Source organism: Urocitellus parryii, chromosome 4 (assembly GCF_045843805.1).
Source record: "Urocitellus parryii isolate mUroPar1 chromosome 4, mUroPar1.hap1, whole genome shotgun sequence".
NCBI lineage: Eukaryota > Metazoa > Chordata > Mammalia > Rodentia > Sciuridae > Urocitellus > Urocitellus parryii.
This window is the reverse complement of record NC_135534.1, coordinates 53,834,761-53,854,568: the sequence shown is the minus strand read 5'-3', so window position 1 is coordinate 53,854,568 and position 19,808 is coordinate 53,834,761. Positions and strand designations below refer to the sequence as shown.

Genomic DNA, 19,808 nt, shown 5'->3' with positions numbered 1-19,808 from the left:
ACATTTTTAGGATTTGTTGTTATTTGTTCAAGTTCAGTATAGGAGAGTGACGGGCAATAAATCTGGGATCAGGTGACAAAGTCCTTTGTACAAGCCAAGCAATGGAAGAGTATTACAGTTCTTTGGATCTGTTATTTTAAATTATATTTATTTATAGAAACTTTAAAAAGTTTATTTTTCCCCCATTTGTTTGTAGGCACACAAGTCTCTGAATTTTGTGTCAACACTGCTCCAAATTACTATGTCAGAACAACTGGATTTACCTGTAAGACAGGCAGGTACGTTTCCTGAATTATTTTCTTGATTGTAAAGAAATTGTTTAAAAGGTTTGTAAATTGAATAGCAGAAATATTTTGGGGTGGCCTTTCATGATTTTCCTGAAAACAAATTTGCCCTCAATAAACAGCAAGTGTCTTGATATTTGGTGTCAATTTCAAAGGATGGATTGATTGATTGATTGATTTTTTTTTGGTGATGTTGGGGATTGAAACCAGGGCTTCAGGCTTACTATTGGTAGAGTGCTTACTCGACATGTCTCATAGATGAGGCGCATAGTTCGATCCTCAGCACCACATAAATATAAATAAATAAAATAAATGTATCGTGTCCATTTGCAACTAAAAAATATTTTTTAAAAAATGCTAGTAATGTCAATTGTCCTTGTTCCAATGTGTGCAGGACTTCCAATAAGAATTGCGCAGTTGGTAGAGTGCTGCCCAAGGCCCTGGTTTCAATCCCCACTACTACCTCAAAAAAAAAAAAAAAAAAAAGAATTGCTAATCAAAGAACCAGAATTTAGGAATTAATTAAGTTTGAATAATTTCCCTTGCTGTATCTCTTCTACTTTTGTGGTCCATACCCCACTAGCCTCCCTGGCTTAAGGGCTAGGTTAAAAACACCACCACCACCACCTTGTTAGCCACCTAAATTTTCCCACATCAGTTTGGTCACTTCATCAAATAGCGATGTACAAAGGTAGTAATATAATAGTTGACAAGAAATTGTAATCTTTTTTTTTCCCTCCTGTACTAGGGGGTTGAACCCAGGGCTTTGTGCATACTAGGCAAGTGTTATATCCATACTCCTTTTTAAAAACATTTTTGTCTTGAGACAGGATCTTGCTAAGTTCTCCAGGCTGGCCTTGAACTTGTTATCCTCTTGCCTGAGCCTCCCAAGTCTTGGTGCTGCAGGCATGCACTATGGCATCTGTGATCTGTCATTTTTGAGCATAGCAAATTCTCCTATAAAATAACATGATTTTAAATTACAGGTAGCACTCACCTGTAATCCTAGTGGTTCTGGAGGCCAAGACAGGAAAATTGTAAGTTCAAAGCCAGCTTTAGCAGAAGTGAGGTGCTAAGCAACTCAGTGAAACTCTGTCTCTAAATAAAATACAAAATAGGGCTGGGGATGTGGCTGCATCCAGTACCCCATCCCCCAAAATGAATTTGAAGTGCTGTGTGATTGAAATACTTGGTTGGGATTTATAGATTTAAGAACCTTCGGGCTGGAGATGTGGCTCAGCGGTAGCGCGCTCGCCTGGCATGCGTGCGGCCCGGGTTCGATCCCCAGCACCATATACCAACAAAGATGTTGTGTCCGCCGAGAACTGAAAAATAAATATTAAAAAAAAAAAATTCTCTCTCTCTCTCTCTCTCTCTCTCCCTCTCCCTCTCCTTCCCTCCCTCTCCCTCTCCCTCTCCCCCCTCTCTCACTCTCTCTTTAAAAAAAAAAAAAAAAGAACCTTTATATACTATGATTTTTCTTTTCTTTTCTTTTTTTTTTTTAAGAGAGAGGGAGAAAGAGAGAATTTTTTAATATTTATTTTTTTAGTTTTCGGCGGACACAACATCTTTGTATGTGGTGCTGAGGATCGAACCCGGGGCCGCATGCGTGCCAGGCGAGCGCGCTACTGCTTGAACCACATCCCCAGCCCCACTACTATGATTTTTCTATGATATACATTTATTTTTTATCACCTTTGTGAGATTAGTTTTAGAAATTATTTTAGTGTGAGATACTTCTGTCTTCAGGTTTTTTGGTTAGAAAACTGTTAAAATTAGTTTAACTATTCTATAGAAAACTGATTATTGCCGGGCATGGTGGCATAAGCCTGTAATCCCAGCCCCTCAGGAGGCAGAGGCAGGAAGACAACAAATTCAATGCCAGCCTCAGCAACTCAGCAGGATCCTAAACAACTTAATGAGACCCTGTCTCAAAATAAAATATTAAACCGGCTGGGGACATTGCTCAATGGTACCCAGCATTCAATTCCCAGTAACCCCCTCCCCCCAAAAATAACCGTTTTGCTTCTAGTGTTTATCTGCCAGGTTCTCTTAGATTTAGTGTTCAATTATGTTGGTTATTGCTGTTACTGAGTAGTAATTGCTGTAAATCAGAGTTAATTTTGGTTTTTTTGATTATTAACTTTTAACATAATTGAAAAAAGCTGGATACAGTAGTATATGCCTATAATTCCTGCTGTTTGGGAGGCTGAGGCCAGCCTGGGCAACTTGAGGGAGACCCTGTCTCAAAATAAAATGTCAATTACTCGGGATATAACTCATTGGTAAGTACCCTTGAGTTCAATCCCTTGTACCACCAAAAAAAAAAACAAAAAACAAACAAAAAACCAATATTGATTGTAGTATTTTGTTTGTAATACAAAATTTGTTTTTGTTTTATGTTTGTAACTAAAAATGATTTGGAAGAAATAATTGAGGTATGGACTTTGTAAAGGGACATTAACATTGTTTTCATAGTAAATATTCTTTTGTCAAACTGATCCATATTTTAGGTGTAATCTATTTGAAAAATATGATAACACAGTATTGGCCTGATCGAGAAACAGTACCAGGGGATATATCCCCTTACACTATTCCAGAAGAAGATCGACACTGCATTCGAGAAAATATTGTAGAAGCCATCATTCACTCTCCTGAGCTTATCAGGTATGTAATTTTCAGGTTCTTTTGTTTGGTGGGGGGGGTATCTATTTAGAATACGCAAACCTACCTTTTTTTTTTTAACTTTATTTATTTATATGTGGTGCTGAGGATCAAACCCCCCAGGGCCTTTCACGTGCGAGGCGTGCGAGGCGTGCGAGGCGAGCACTCTACCACTGAGCCATAACCCCAGCCTGCAAACCTGCAGTTTTTATAGCAGAAAACTTATCCAATAAATGATTTTATACGACAGTGTCTTTGATTAATTTTCTTACTACAGTTAAATTTTACATTCATAAAACTTGGAAAACATCCTGTTGTCAGATGAAATGGCCGGGTATGGTGGTGTATCCCTGTAATACCAGTGGCTTGGGAGGCTGAGGCAAGGAGGGTCCTGAGTTCAAAAGCCAGCCTCAACAACTTAGCCAGACCCTTTCTCTAAATAAAATACAAAAAAGAGCTGGCGATGTAATTTAGTGGTTGACTGTCCTTGGTTTAATTCCTTTATTTAAACAAATAAAAAACAACAAAACTGTGAAATGCTGTCATATACTATATGTATGTATGTATTTTGGTACTGGAGACTGAACTCAGGGGTCTTAACTATTGAGCCACGTCCCTAGCCCTTTTTATTTTTTTGAGACATAGTCTCACTATGTTGCTGAGGCTAGCCTCCAGATTGTGATCCTCCTGCCTCAGCCTCCCAAGTCACTGGGATTATTGGTGCGTCACCATACCCAGCTCATATACTTTATATTTTTAGTCTTTCAATATTTGAAAGCTCTTTTCTATTTATTATTTTATTGAGGTTCTGGAGTGAACCTAGGGCCTCCCACATGCTAAGCAGACACTCTATCATGGGCTATACCCGTTGAAAGCTCTTATATATTTATATTTTGCAAAATTTATAACAAGTGTGATTGTTCTTAAATGATACTAGTTTCAGGGATTTAAAAAAATCTGCACTCATAACAATTATTTAGTTTCTTTTAAGTTGGTAGGAATAGATAGGTTTTGCTGAATGACTTATTTTGAATTATTATTTTAAATTATTTGTATTGCATGTATATGCAAACATCAGGTAGATTATTTGAAATTAGGTATTGTCTGAATAACCCATTTTCCCTTTATGAGTCAGTGAAATTTTATCTTTTAGTATTTCTTCCTTCTTACTATATATATTTTTTACTTACAGGGTACAGCTCACTACATGCATTCATCACATCATCAAGCATGATTATCCAAGCCGCTGGACTGCCATTGTGGACAAGATTGGCTTTTATCTTCAATCTGATAACAGTGCTTGTTGGCTAGGAATTCTCCTTTGCCTTTATCAATTGGTGAAAAATTATGAGTAAGTGTCTTTCTCATGGAATTTCAAGAAGTAGGAAGAGTTTTGAAATTTCACATACCAATTTGAAAATGTAAAATTATATTTGACATAGTTCATGAAATTAATGAACTAAATGATAATTTTAATTTAGTTTTTTTTTTTTTAAATATTTTTTGTGGTAATAGGGCCTTGTAAATGCTAGGCAAGCACTCTGCCACTGAGTTAAATCCTAGCTGTATTTTATTCTTCTTTAAGGTAGAGTCTCGCTGAGTTGCCCAGGTTGGCCTCAAATTTGGGATCCTCCTGCCTCAACCTTCTGAGTAGCTGGGATGACAGTCTGTGCCTCCCACACCTGGCTCCTTTTAAAGCTATGTGTATTGAGGGATTCATACTTAGCTATTTCACTGTTTGCATATTTAAGCATATTATAAATCATGTAAGGTAATTAGTATCAGAAATATTTCTGGTTAAGGAATCATTTTAGATATGGGTTTAGGAATCAGAAAAAAAATCTAACCTTGTAAGTTAAGGTATAGCACTAATAGTGCTAAACGAAATGTTGAAGGGGCTTTCCTTTAAGCATATGGTAACAGTAGTAAAACTGGTAGGCAATTGAAAGTCTCGATGTGGAAAATTATGAGGAAGGCTTTTTAAATTCTATGATGGTGATTTTATTTCCAGTCCTAACAGCTACACAGATGCCTTTGTGATACCTCCAAATCTAGGAGTTGTAGTTAGCCTCCAATACCATTTTTTGTTCCCATTTCAAAGTAGCTGATAAACTGCTGCTGTTGTTCTGAGCAGTAGAGAAAATATACCATTTACAGCACTGGTGCTGGTGTTTTCTTGTGTTCCCACTAGCTGCCCATCTTCCTGCTAAGGAATGTTCCAGCTGTTGCTCCAACCTCTGTCAGAATGCCAGTTGTTGTAGTTCTGGTAAGTGAGTGACTAAAATCAGAGAGAATAACAATGATAAGCTGTCAGTGTCATTGAGGAGGCTCAGGTCTCTCCTGTCTTAAAATCTTAGCAGGAGGGAATTTGATAGGCATTTTCAAGTGGGAAATATAGGAGGCTGCTACAATACTAGAAGTCCAGGTTTTTTTTTAGGCAGTGTTTATGGAACACAGGTATTCAGAAGGGATCTGTGTGGACTGATGCAGTTCTAAGAAAATTCATGGAGATACTTGAATTTGGTGGCCTTCAGGAACATAGATTCTCAGGAGTTGCTTGTCTGTTGAAGGAGCACAAAGAGCATTTGAGAGGAAGGCATGTCACACTGAAGTGAGTAGTATGAACAAAGAAAGATGCAAAGGTGGAAATGAGACACTGTATTAAATGGATAGAAAGGAAATCACTTAATAGTATGCATAGTTTCTTATGAAAGATTGGGAATAATAGTTTGGACTAGTAAATTGGGACCATATTAAATAAGGTTTTATATGACAAAAGAAAATATGGATGTGATTTTTTTTAATATTTATTTTTTAATTGTAGTTTGACACAACACCTTTATTATTTATTTATTTATTTTTATGTGGTGCTGAAGATTGAACCCAGGGACTTGCACGTGCTAGGCAGGTGATCTACCACTGAGCCAAAACCTCAGCCCTGGATGTGATCTTTTAGATACTGAGGAAGCATTGAATAGTTTATGAACAGAAAAGTGATAGTAGACTTGTATCAGTGTCACATTTTCACACTTTCAGGAATTTTCAGGCCTTGGAGGGAAATTATATGTTTGGCATTAAAATTTACTTTCTAGGGGCTGGGGCTGTCATTTAGTGGTACCGCACTTGCCTGGCATGTGTGAGGCATTGGGTTCGATTCTCAGCATCACATATAAATAAATGTAATAAAGATCTATCAACAACTAAAAAAATATTTTTTAAAAATTTGTTTTCTACTACCTCCCAACTTCTAGACCATTTAGCACAGTGAGGGGAGGTAGCAGAGAAGAAATTCTAACATGGCATGAGTATTCACAGTCATCTGGGATGGATAAGTGGAGAGTGCTGCATAGTATAGTTTTCTTTTATTAAAAGAAAATTTTGTCTATAGACATTTATAGTTTGTGTAGTCAGACTAGAGAGTGCAAATGGCTTTCTTTCATAAAATGTTGCTGTTTTATCTACTCAAAGGTATAGGTGATCCTTTTTAAATATATGCTGAGTATAATTTCTTAGGATATTAAAATAATGTCTAAAATGAGTTTTCAATTTTGTTAGTTTTTTAGTTGTAGATGGACACAGCATCCAACTTATTTATTTATTTATCTATCTATCTATCTATCTATCTATCTATGGTGCCGAGGATTGAATCCAGTGCCTCACAGGTGCTAGCCAAGTGCTCCACCACTGAGCTACAGCACTAGCCCTGAGTTATCAGTTTTGTAAATAGCCTTACCAAGCATTAATGTGAACCTTATTTTTGATGATACTGGGAATTGAACTCAGGGGAGCTTTAACACTGAGCTACATTCTCAGACACTACCACCCCCCAACCCCCTGCCCCATGCTTTCTTTCTCAGTTTCTAATCTTCCTGTGTCCGTCTGTCTCCTAGTTGTGGGGATCACTGAGATTACAGGCATGCACCCTGAGCCCGGATCTTTCTTTGTTAGCTTTCTGCCTGCCTTCCCTTCTTTGTTCCCTTCCTTCCCCTCTTTCTTGTCTTTCTTTACTCTCTGTCTCTTTCTCTCTGTTGGAGATCCAAATCCAGGGTCTCACACATGCAAGGCAAGCACTGTACCACTGAGTTGTATACATCCCAGTACTGAACTTTACTTTTTTTGTTTTTAAAGAGCCCCTCTTTTTTTTTTTTTTTAAGAGAGAGAGAGAAAGAGAGAGAGAATTTTTTAATGTTTATTTTTTAGTTATTGGTGGACACAACATCTTTGTTTGTGTGAGGATCGAACCCTGGTCGCATGCATGCCAGGCGAGCGCACTACTGCTTGAGCCACATTCCCAGCCCCAGTACTGAACATTTCTTTGAAAATTTATCTTGGTTCTCATGTCATCCAAATAGAAACAAAGAATATACATTATAAAAAGAATCTTCATTTACTTTTAAAAAATGTACTCAGATATTCAATTCTTTTTTGGTACTGGGTTTGAACTATATACACTCCCAGACTTTTTTTTTTTTTTTTTGAGACAGGATCGACCACTAAATTTCTGAGACTAGCCTTGAACTTGATACTTGGGCCTCAGCTTCCCGAGTTACTGGGATTACAAGTGTGAGCCACTGAGCCTGGCTCAGATGTTTAATTTGTAAATAGATTTTCTCTGAGAGAAGAAGGGTACAAACAAATAAAACTGGGACCATTGATGAGAACTGTTTTAAAGCAATTTAAAATAATCATGTATTCCAAAAAGATAAGCTTTGGTTATTAATTCTATAACCAGTAATTTGTATTTTACAAATCTAGTTTCCCTGATGTCTCCATAGTAATAGAAACTGGAATTTCATTTCTATAATTTTAACCTATAAAATGATTATTTGATTTTTAAAAAATAATCTAACAGATCTTTTAAAAATTTTGTTAAAATGATAAGTAATATATACAGAAATGTTCCAAGTAGGTCAGCAATTGTTTACCCATAATCCCTAGAACAAAGTAGAATTCAGAATTTTTTGGATTTTAGAAAGGTAATAAGGTCATCATACTAGTTAAATAATACTGGTACACAGTAGCACCCAGTAATCCAACATATTATATATCTGCTGAAAAAATATGTGAATATTGACCCCAAATGGGATAAATGAAGATTGTATATAGTTTGTTGAGTATTTTTTGTTGCCACATGGATGGTAGAACTTCTGGTTTAACAATGCTTTTTAGACATTTATTTTCTGTTTTGTACATGCCATTTCTGCCTTAATTTTGTTTGTAATGTGAATAACTTACTGATGGTAAAATTTAATTGGTTTTGTTTATTCATCAGCTACTACTGTATAAGTTAGTTTGTTGTAGCTCCTTATTTGTACCAGTATTCACACTTAGAGACTATATAGTGATTTGGATCTCATTTGGTTAGATTTATGCCTCCATGTGTAATACTGGGAAAGATATTTAACTTCAGGGACTCATTTTTCTCAGTTCTAAAAGGGAGAATACTAATGGGGGACTTGAATATTATTGACCTCATTATAAATGTTCAGTCTATATTAGATATTCTGTTTCTGAGGTTTTATTCAAGTTGCTTTTGTTTGTGGTTTTATTCCAGAATAGTTTTTTTTCTTTTTCTAGATGTATTAGAAAGCATTTACTTATATTTGTTTAGAAAAACAGGTAGTTTTTATGTATATATAAATTGACGAAATAAATTCTTACAGAATTAGTTTGTATTCCTATCCACAGGTACAAGAAACCAGAAGAGCGGAGTCCATTGGTAGCAGCAATGCAGCATTTCTTACCAGTTCTAAAGGATCGCTTTATCCAGCTTCTTTCTGATCAATCTGATCAATCTGTCCTCATCCAGAAACAGATATTCAAGATCTTCTATGCTCTTGTTCAGGTAATTTGTATAAAGTAGATTTTATATATAAAGTCAGTCTATACTTACCACATTAAAAATTAAAGAATTTTGGGCTGGGCCTGTAACTCAGTCACTCAAGGTGCTTGCTTGATGTGTGTGAGGCACTGGGTTCAATCCTTAGCACCACATAAAAATAAATAAAATAAAAAATAATTTTAAAAAATTTTGAAGAATATGAGTATATAAATAATGATTCAATGGATGATTTGCTAGTAAGATAATATTTGCCAGAATTAAAAGGATATAGCCTAATTCGCAGCATACATAAACAATCTCAAGTTCTCTTAAAAGTGTTCAGCACTACAAAAGTAGTCTTTGTTTTTTTTTTTTTTTTCAAGGTCATAAAGTCTTGCTCTGCTGTCTACATTGGTTTTGAACTCATGGGTTAAAGTCATCCTTTTTCCTTAGCCGTCTAAGTAGCTGGGAATATAGAGAGCACCACCATTCCCACTTAAAAGAATTTGAGTCCTGGCCTGGGGATGTGGCTCAGTAGTAGAGCGTTTGCCTAGCACACGTGAGGCACTGGGTTCGATCGTCAGCACCACATTAAAAATAAACAAACAAACAAATAAATAAATAGATGTATTGTGTTCACCTACAACTAAAAACTAAATATATTTTTAAAAAGAAGAAGAATAAAAATTTGAGTCCAACTTGGTGTGGATGCATGCCTGCAATCCCAGCACTCTGGATGCTGAGGTGGGAAGACCTTCAAGCCCAGGAGTTTGAGACCACCCTGGAGAACATAGCAAGACTCCATCTTAAAAACAACAACAAAAATAATTCATGAGTCTAAAACATATGACTTGATTACAGTTTAAAAATATCTTTTGTATAATATTGTTCTTAATCTTCCTTGAATACAAAATAACCCACTATGGTATTGGTTGAATTTGTATTGTCAGTGGAATATAATTACTTTTAAAATAGATTCTTAAAATTCAAGTTCTGCTTTTTTGTGTCATGTTGTTGCATCTTATCAGGATCTTTTGGTTCAAGTCATACCATTATTAAAAATCTTAAGACTTGTGATTACACCTCTCCTAAGATGTAGTTGATTTTTGTTTTGTGTTTTTGTGGTACTGTGGGATTGAACTACATCCCAGTTCTTTTTATTTCTTATTTTTGAGATAGGGTCTTTCTGAGTCTCAGGGGCTGGCCTCAAACTTGTGATCCTCCTGTTTCTGCTTCCTGAATAGCTGGGATTATGGGCATATACCACCACACTTGGCTTTCTAGGTCTTTAAAGATATTCTAATCATCTCCCAGTCTGGATCTTCCTTACATAATTCTTCAGTTAAATGCCACTTGAATGGAAGATAGCTGTAGACTTTTCATATTTTCCTAGCTGGTATGATCACAATTTTAGATTAAAATAATCCTTGAAAATTATCAGAGCATAGGACAAAATAAGTATGTTATCCTCCCAACTCATTCTCTTAGCCTAGCACATCCTTATATCAAAATCACTTGTGAAAATAGATTGCTTAAAATCCTAAATAGGATATTTATTTTATCAGCCAACTGAAAGGATGTATACCAGGGATGGAAGAATGAATGAGCAATAAGAAATTAATTTTTGCGATTACCTCATTAAGAGAGAGACCTGTAATTATCTTTGGGGATCCCAGAGAAAAGCACTTGATAAAATTAAATAACAATTCCTGCTTTAAAAAAAACAAAAACAAAAAACTGTTTGAATTATAAAATAGAAATTTCCGTAACTTGATACAAGGTATTTACTAGAAATTTACAGTAAATATCATACTTATATATGAATATAAGATTTAATCCCAGGAAGTTGGAACAAGACAAGGATGTCCATGGTCACTGCCAGTGTTTTCCATTATAGATAAATAATCAAAGAAATTTACTTACGTACTAATAGGAATACGTTGATTGAATGAAATACTCTTACAAGCAGGGTATGGTGGCCCATGCCTGTAATCTCAGCAGCTCAGGCGGCTGAGGCAGGAGGATCATGAGTTCATAGCCAATCTCAGCAACAGTGAGGTGCTAAGCAACTCATTGAGATCCTGACTATAAATAAAATACAAAAAAGGATTGGGGATGTGACTCAGTGGTTGAGTGCCACTGAGTTCAATCCCTGGTAGCCCCCCTTCCGTTAAACAAAGAAATACTTTTACATGGTATTGTGTGAAGAGTAAATGGAAGTGGAATGGTAGAATTTTCTTTAGTAAGATTTAAAAATATTAATTCCTGATTTTTATTTAGTATACACTGCCACTTGAGCTGATAAACCAACAGAACCTGACAGAATGGATAGAAATTTTGAAGACCGTTGTGAACAGGGATGTTCCTAATGTAAGTTTCTATGTGTTATTATATTACAAAACATAAATATTTAATAATCTCTTGGATTTTCACTGATAGTTCCTATAACATTCTTTATGTACTTCTGTAATTCATGATGCAGTTTTTTCTAGATACATGGATTTCTTTTGTTTATATGTATACTAAGTAAGTTGTGAAAGGTTATTTCATATATTATTGGTTAAGTGCTTGCGTGTATTTGCTTATTTCATCCTAATTTTTCTGTTTCTTAATTTCTCTGTTGTTTATGGTACTGGGGTTTGAACATTCTTGGCAAACAGTTTATCACTGAGCTATATCCCAGCCCAACTTCTCACTTCTTAACTAGATGAATTTAGGGTTAGCTGGGTGTGGTGATGCAAGCCTATAATCACAGTGACTTGGGAGGCTGAGACAGTAGTATGACAAGTTTGAGGCCAGCCTCAACAATTTAGTTGACATCCTATTTTAAAATAAAGAATTTTTAAAAGAGATAGAGGTATAGTTTAGTACTGCGTTCCACCCGTTCCCTCATCTTTATGGCTGGATTTTAGCCCAGTAATTTGTCAAACATCTGTGGACAGAGGGAAAACCTGATTCACAAGTTGGCAAGACATTGTACTTACATTATTTTTAAAAACTTATAATTTATGACATAAAATATATCCATTTACCATGTATAACATAGTGGGTTTTGGTACAGAGTTGTTACATTTTACATTTTATGATAAGTTTTAAAATTACCATAATATTTTTATATAATCTAATTTTTATTTTCCACATTTTTTTTTAAAGAGAGAGTGAGAGAGAGATAATTTTTTAATATTTATTTTTTTAGTTTTCGGTGGACACAACATCTTTGTTTATATGTGGTGCTGAGGATTGAACCCGGGCCGCATGCATGCCAGGCGAGCGCGCTACCGCTTGAGCCACATCCCCAGCCCTATTTTCCACATTTTTTATTGGTGTATTATAGCTACACATAGTGGTGGGATTTGTTGCCACATATTCATACATGTATATAATGTAACAATATGATTTGGCCAGTTTCACTCAACTGTATAATCTAGTGTCATAGAAAGTAAATACAACTTGTAAATACAAGTTCCTCCTGAACAATTAGTATGTTTTAGGTTCTATTATATAATTTGCTTATTTGGTCCTCAAAATAATCCTTCTGGCTTTTATATTAAACTTAAGTATGGGACAATCATGTAACTTCTTAGTCAGTGGAATGTTTAATAATTGCCTAAAGAAGACTAGGTTCTTATTTTGCAGTTTACTTATTTTTTACCCTGTACTGGGATTGAACCCAGGGTCACAGCCATGCTAAGCAGACACTTTTCCACTGAGCTATATTCCCAGTCCTTATTTAAATTTTTATATGTGTGTGTGGTAGTCCCCCCACTCCTCCCAGTACTGGGCTTTGAACCCAGAGGCACTCCACTACTGAGCTACATATGTTTTTTTTTTTTATTTTTTTTTCATTTTGAGATAAAGTTTCACTGAGTTCTTAAGGCCTCAGTAAGTTGCTGAGGCTAGCCTTGAACTTGCAGTCATTCCTGCATTAGCCTCTTAAGTTGCTGGGATTAGAGGCTTCTGCTATTATATTCATCTAGATTTGTTTTTTAAAGATTTGAATCCGTGCAGAAGACAAAATATTTTCCCCCTCCATAGGAAATCAGGTTGGTGTGTATTTTTAATTGGTACAAAATATAACTAAAATGTCTTATATATTTTACACCTTTTTGTGGTATAATTTATATTCAGTAACATTCACTAGATTATAAGTAAATAATTTTAAGTGGATTATTTCAGTTTTATGATAAGTATAACAGTCACCCCAGAATGTTTGTTCATGGCTGGTTCTTATCATCTATTATTGATTTTTGCCTTGTATATTTCTCTTCTCTTTTTATTTTTTTAGAAGTAATTGAATACAATACTTTTATTTTATTTATTTTTATTTGGTGCTGAGGATCGACCCCAGGGCCTTTCACGTGCTAGACGAGCGCTCTACCGCTGAGCCACAACCCCATCTTCTGTCTTGTATATTTCTTTTTTAAAAAATATTTATTTATTTTTAGTTTTAGGTGGATACAACATCTTTATTTTCCATTTATGTGGTGCTGAGGATCGAACCTAGTGCCTCATGCATGGTAGGCGAGTGCTCTACCACTGTGCCACAGCCCACAGCCCTAAAATATTTATTTTTTTAGTTTTAGGTGGACACAATATCTTTGTTTTTATGTGGTGCTGAGGATTGAACCTAGTGCCTCATGCATGGTAGGCAAGCGTTCTACCATTGAGCCACAACCCCAGCCCTGTATATTTCTTGATATACAAGTAATCTTATGTTTCTTCTTTTGCTTAATATATTAATGAGATTCATTCATATTGTAAAGGATGTTTATTTGCTGTAAAATATTATCCCTTTATGTAGATATACCTCAATTTATGATATGTTCTCATGTTGATATATAATCAGGATGGTTTTCACATATAAGTATTTTAGATAGAACCAAAATGAACATGTTTGAGACTTTTTTTACTAATTTCCAAAATGACTTTCAAAGTGGTTGTAGCATTGTACTCTATGACAGCTTATATGACAGCTTCTTCTGTTCTTAATTCTTATTTTTCTATTAGATCAGTGTAACAGCTCATTATTTGAATGGTTGAATAGTAGTCTTATGAAAGTGATGTGATTAAACATTACCTTATTAGTAAATATTTAGGTTCTTTACACTTTTTTGCTATTATGAATAGTATTGTGAATATTCTCATACATAAAACATTGTTTATCTATACTGATATCCAAAACTAGATTTTGGAAATGGAGTCTCTTATGTCCTTCCCATTATGAACTATTCTGATTTTTTTTTTTTTTTTTTTTGCGGGGCAGGGAAGGGGAGGGTACTGGGGATTGAACTCAGGGTCATTTGACCACTGAGCCACATCCCAACCCCCGTTGGTATTTTATTTAGAGACAGGGTCTCACTGAATTGCTTAGCGCCTCACTTTTTACTGAGGCTGGCTTTAAACTTGCAATCTTCCTGCCTCAGCCTCCAGAGCAGCTGCAATTCCAGGTGTGCACTACTGAGCCCTGCTGTTCTGGTTTTGATTAAGATACTATTGTCTGGGCTGGGGTTGTAGCTTAGTGGTAGAGCACTTGCCTAGCATGTTCAAGGCACTGGGTTTGATTCTCAACACCACATATAAGTAAATAAAATAAGTCCATTGACAACTAAAGCAAATTTTTTAAAAAGGTACTATTTTCATTGGCTTGACTTTATATGATTAAGATCATGGCTAAAATTGTTGATTTTAATTGTCTATAAGAGTTTTTAAAAGCCTTTAGATTAAAATAGGGGTCAGTGCTTTCTCAAGTCTGATCTATTGCAAAAGGCCAGCATTAGAAGCACATGCACATGCACAAGCTTTTCCTTGTAGATAGTATTATCTTTTATTAACATTAAATAAATGTTTCTTTAAAGGAAACTCTTCAAGTTGAAGAAGATGATAGACCTGAGTTACCGTGGTGGAAATGTAAGAAGTGGGCTTTACATATTTTAGCAAGACTTTTTGAAAGGTAAGCTTTTCTCTGATTCGGTGATTTCAATTTATTTTTTAAAGCTTTTGTTTTTATAAGTGCAGATTTAAAGGATTATAAAGAAATAATGGGCATGTTAATGTTTTGTTAGATATGGAAGTCCTGGCAATGTTTCCAAGGAATATAATGAATTTGCCGAAGTATTTCTGAAAGCATTTGCTGTTGGTGTCCAACAAGTAAGTCTCAGATAAGTTTTCCTAAGTAGAAATATTTTACTTTAAAGTTAATTTCTGTCTTGCTTATTTCTAGTTTTCTTTCCATCTGAAGACTGCATGTTTGAACCCTATAGCAATTCTCAAACATTTTTTGGTCTGAGGACTTCTTTCTGATCTTTAAAACATTACTCAGGAGTGTTCATTTACAAGGTTATACTTACTGATACCTATCATTATAATTGAAAACAAAATTGAATAGATAAGTGGGGCATGATGGCATACACCTATGGTTCCTGTGACTTGGAAAGAAAAGGCAAAAAGATCACTTGAGCCCAGAAATTCAAGACCAGTCTGGGCAAGATCCAACAACATCCATTATTACATTTTAATATAAAAAATTTGTCTTCAGTAAAAAATAGCTGTTTTCCAAAATGAAAATGTTTTAGAAAGAGGACTTATTGTTTCTTACACATTTTTTTCATAAAATCTTTAATAGAAAGGACCTAGATATTTACCTGCTTCTGTATTCAGTCTGTGTTAATTCACTATGGTTGACATTAGAAACAAAATATTGGCCTCACAGGTATGAAGTTGAAAATGGAAGTGTAATAGACTTCAGATAATTATGGAAATTCTTTAAAATCTCACCAAAATTCTACTACACATTTCTTCCAAGTTCATTGCAATATGGAGTTTCTAAAGTGGCTGGGTGTGGTGGTACACTTATATAATCTCAGGCTGAGAGAAGGATCACAAGATCAGAGCTAGACTCAGTAATTTAGCGAGGCAACTTAGTGAGACCCTGTCTCAGTACTTAGACAGGTCTGGGAACTCAGTGGTAAAGCACCCTGAGTTTAATCCTCAGGACCCAAAACAATAATAACAAAAACTTTTTAACAGTGAATATTTTCCATTAAAATATTTTGGTGTATATTGCAGTCTGAGTCTCTTATTTACACTCGATTTTATAACATCTTGGACTTGGCATTTGGAAAGTGTTTATTCATTGAGTTAGTGCAGGCTTTGCATATGTCATCACCTCACTGTACAATTTCAAAAGAAACCATGCTTGTTAATATCACCACTAGTCTTAGCATACATATCCTTTCTGTTGGAAAGCTCTCAAGCTAATGGTGGTGAATCCAGGATGCCTAGAATTCTAATTTTTGCTTGAAAACTGAAATTTAAACAGTAACATGTTGTCAGTTATTTTCTTTCAAGTGACAGGATTATTTTGTTTGTTTTAGAGAAAATTCTGCCATATGCACAAGTCTAATAACCCTAATTTGTTTTTTAGTTCTTTCTATCATAAAATTGTCTTTCATGCAATGAGTAATTATTTTAGTTTGCCTTTCAGTCTCAAATAGCTTTTCTTCCTACCTTTGTACTTTGTAATATGGCAGGTGACCTCTATGTGTACTTTCTCATTTAATAATTTAGTAATTATAATTTTTTCTGGTTCATCAGAGACATTCTTAAGGAAAACTTGTTCTACATGTATGTGGTTTAGTGTTACTTCCTTGATTCTTTTAGGTATCAAGGAACTTTAGTTGATTGATGCAAATGTCAGCCCAGTTTAAAAAGAAGGGCATATAACATTTTGGCATTATTATGAAATAGCTTTAATCTGTTGGGTCCTCTGATGAGAATCTTCTTAGGATTCACAGAAGTCTGAATCATAATGAAAATTGATGTTGTGAAATATCAATTAGAGTTAGAACTCTTGACCACAGTTAAATAGGTGAGTAGTTTGGTAGGTTTTCCTAGAAGATGCTCAATAAGACAGGACTATCCCAGAATATTGTGGTAATTCAATAGGCAGCATATGTTTTTCATTGTATACTGAATCAGAAACTAGGCCTTTGATATATTTTTACTTAAATTTGTTTATGAAATAAATGCCTTGGGAGTAAATGTGTTTCTTCACATAATTTCAAAAATTACTACTTATTAAATGAATTTGGTTGTTAGTTTTAATGATGATCTGGACATTAAGGTAAATGTCATATTGGGCTGGAGATGTTCCTTAGTGCTAGAACACTTGTCTAGTATGTGTGAGGCCCGTGGTTCAATCCCTAGAAATGCAAAGGTAAAGAAATAATGTCATATTATTTTATTTCATAAGTGGTTAATTTTTATTTGAACTTCAGTTTTTGATGGAACTTTTTTCCCCCCCAAAGGTTTTATTGAAGGTGTTATATCAGTACAAGGAGAAGCAATACATGGCTCCTCGAGTTTTACAACAGACATTAAATTATATAAACCAAGGAGTTTCCCATGCCCTTACCTGGAAGAACCTGAAGCCTCATATACAAGTAATATTTTTGTACCTGCAATGCTTTTCGTAATATAATAGAAGTAACATTAATTTTCACAAAGTTTGAAAATTTGTGTTTAATTTTTTTTCCTATTGTAGTTCTGTTGATTATTTTGATTGTATACTAGTGAAAGGAGAGATTGTTTTCCAGGATAATTGGCTGACCTACTATAAGTAATTTATTTGTTTATTTGTTTTTACAGCTACAGGATTTCAGAGACTTAAAATGTTAAATTGAATTCCTTCAGAATACTTAATGTGTACCTATATATGCATGTCTTATTTTATAATCACTTCTTACAGAAAAGGTAAAAACTTTTAGTTGATCTGGAAGTGCATTAGTAAAGTTTGGATTAAACTTTAAAACACACCAAGTGTTGTGGTTCATGCGTGTAATTTCAGGAAGGCAAAGGTAGAAGGATCCTAACTTTAAGGGCAGTCTTGGCAATTAGTAAAATCCTATCTCAAAATCAGGAAAGGACTGGGGATATGGCTCAGTGGTAAAGCACTCCTGGGTTCAATCCCCAGTACAAGAAAATAAAATTCGTGTCATATTTGGCACACACTCATAATCCCATCCTGTCTGAAGTTTGAGACGGGAGGATTGTAAATCAGGAGGATTGTGAGTTTGAGGCCAGCCTCAGCAAATAAGTGAGACCCTAAGCAATTTAGCAAGACCCTGTCTCAAAACAAAAAATTGAAAAGCATTGGGGATGTGAGTCAGTGGTTAAGTGCCCCTGGGTTCAGTCCCTGGTACCAAAATAAACAAACACACACACACACACACACACAGAGTTATTTATTTCTTTTAGTACTTAAGGGAGATTTGTCAGTTGAAATTTGAAAGCTGAAGGCTATTACTTTTCTTAATTTTTAATTTGCAGGGCATTATCCAAGATGTTATTTTTCCATTGATGTGCTATACAGATGCTGATGAGGAACTTTGGCAAGAAGACCCTTATGAATATATACGCATGAAATTTGGTGAGGAATTTTAATTTTTAGAAACAATGTGTCAATAGTAAAAGTTAAAGTGATTGTCTGTAGCAAACCTAAGTGATGTTATAGCCCCATCTTTGGTTCTTTCAAACAACAGTTTATCCCTTCTTAAGGTGATTCATTAATTATAACATTATGATAATTTTTATTTTTAGGAGACATAAATTGTAGGTGTTAAATTATTTAGTTATGAGGATTGCATGTGCTTCTGACACAAGCCAAAACTGTTAGATAGTCAAGATTACTCCTTAACACTAAGTGTCTAACCTGTGCTTTTGGATCCAATGTCAGTCATAATATGTGAGGGAATTAAAAAGATGCATACTGAAACCTGGAGTAACATGTACTTCCTGCATAAAACTAAAGAATTATAATTTGGCTAATGTTGAGTTTTTGTCCTTTTTCCTACCAGAATACTCTGTACTTTTGCCAACCCTATTTTGAACATTCCCGTAGTGTTTTGTGTAAAAGAATTTTTTAGGAGAATTAGATGTGTTACCATTTAATTTGTATAAAAAGATTAAGATTAATTTTCTTATTTACTTTATATCAGATATAGGAAATTTTAAATGCCCTTTTTACACAGCATAACCTATAAATTACTTATTATTAAATTTAAAAAGAAATTTTTTTAGTTGTCAATGGACCTTTATTTATTTATTTAATGTGGTACTGAGATTTGAACCTAGTGCTTAACACATTCTAGGCAAGCGCTCTACCACTAAGGTACAACCCCATCCCTGAAAATGTTTCCTGATGAAATTAAAATTATTGTTTTCTATTGTAATTTTAAATTTGTTTTCCAGATGTATTTGAAGATTTCATTTCTCCTACCACTGCTGCCCAAACACTTTTGTTTACAGCCTGTAGTAAGAGGAAAGAAGTAAGTCATTTAATTTGCAGATAACTTTTGTTACAGTACCTAATATCTGTTCAGGTATACTCAGTTACAAATGCCAGACATGTTAATCATTTGTTAAGTGTATTTTTAAGGAGCATTGGAGTAAAGTATTACTTATCTCTCAATCTAGGTACTACAGAAGACTATGGGATTTTGTTACCAAATTCTTACAGAACCAAATGCTGATCCTCGAAAAAAAGATGGAGCCTTACATATGATTGGCTCTTTAGCTGAAATACTTCTGAAGGTATTTTCTTTTTTTTGAATGTGTGTCTTATATAGGTCGTTCATTTAAATTAACACGTTTATTGAGGTACAGTAAACATATGATGCAGTTTGCCCATTTAAAGTATACAGTTCAGTGGTTTTTAGTTATATTCAGAGAATTATACATTCATTACCCCTGGATAATTTCAAACATTTTCATCAATCCCAAAAGAAACCATGTGGACCTTAGCAGTCTTTCCCCATTTCATCCCAAACCTCCTAGCCCTATGCTGCTCTTTGTGTACAATTGTGTCTGGATTTGTTCTGGATATTTCATATAAATGGAGGTGTAATGTATGGCCTTTGGAGTGTTTTATTTCATTTTGTATATATGCAGGGTTCATAATGTAGCATTTGTCAATTCTTTTTGTTGGTACATTTTGTTGAAATTTTGCATTTCATTTGTTCATTCATCAGTTGGTGAACATT

The 19,808-nt window shown here is 34.7% G+C and overlaps 1 protein-coding gene across 1 annotated transcript in view; it reads left to right on the top strand.

Annotated features, from left to right (window-relative positions):
- Ipo7 (importin 7) overlaps window positions 1-19,808 on the top strand; it is a 58,062-nt gene that overhangs the window by 18,738 nt on the left and 19,516 nt on the right. Inside the window, exons 2-12 of the mRNA XM_077798186.1 lie at window positions 197-278; window positions 2,798-2,951; window positions 4,141-4,299; window positions 8,637-8,793; window positions 11,050-11,139; window positions 14,625-14,719; window positions 14,832-14,916; window positions 17,076-17,210; window positions 18,097-18,196; window positions 19,018-19,094; window positions 19,243-19,359. Coding sequence (XP_077654312.1) covers window positions 197-278; window positions 2,798-2,951; window positions 4,141-4,299; window positions 8,637-8,793; window positions 11,050-11,139; window positions 14,625-14,719; window positions 14,832-14,916; window positions 17,076-17,210; window positions 18,097-18,196; window positions 19,018-19,094; window positions 19,243-19,359 — 1,251 coding nt within the window. The remainder of the gene's footprint in view (window positions 1-196; window positions 279-2,797; window positions 2,952-4,140; window positions 4,300-8,636; window positions 8,794-11,049; window positions 11,140-14,624; window positions 14,720-14,831; window positions 14,917-17,075; window positions 17,211-18,096; window positions 18,197-19,017; window positions 19,095-19,242; window positions 19,360-19,808) is intronic.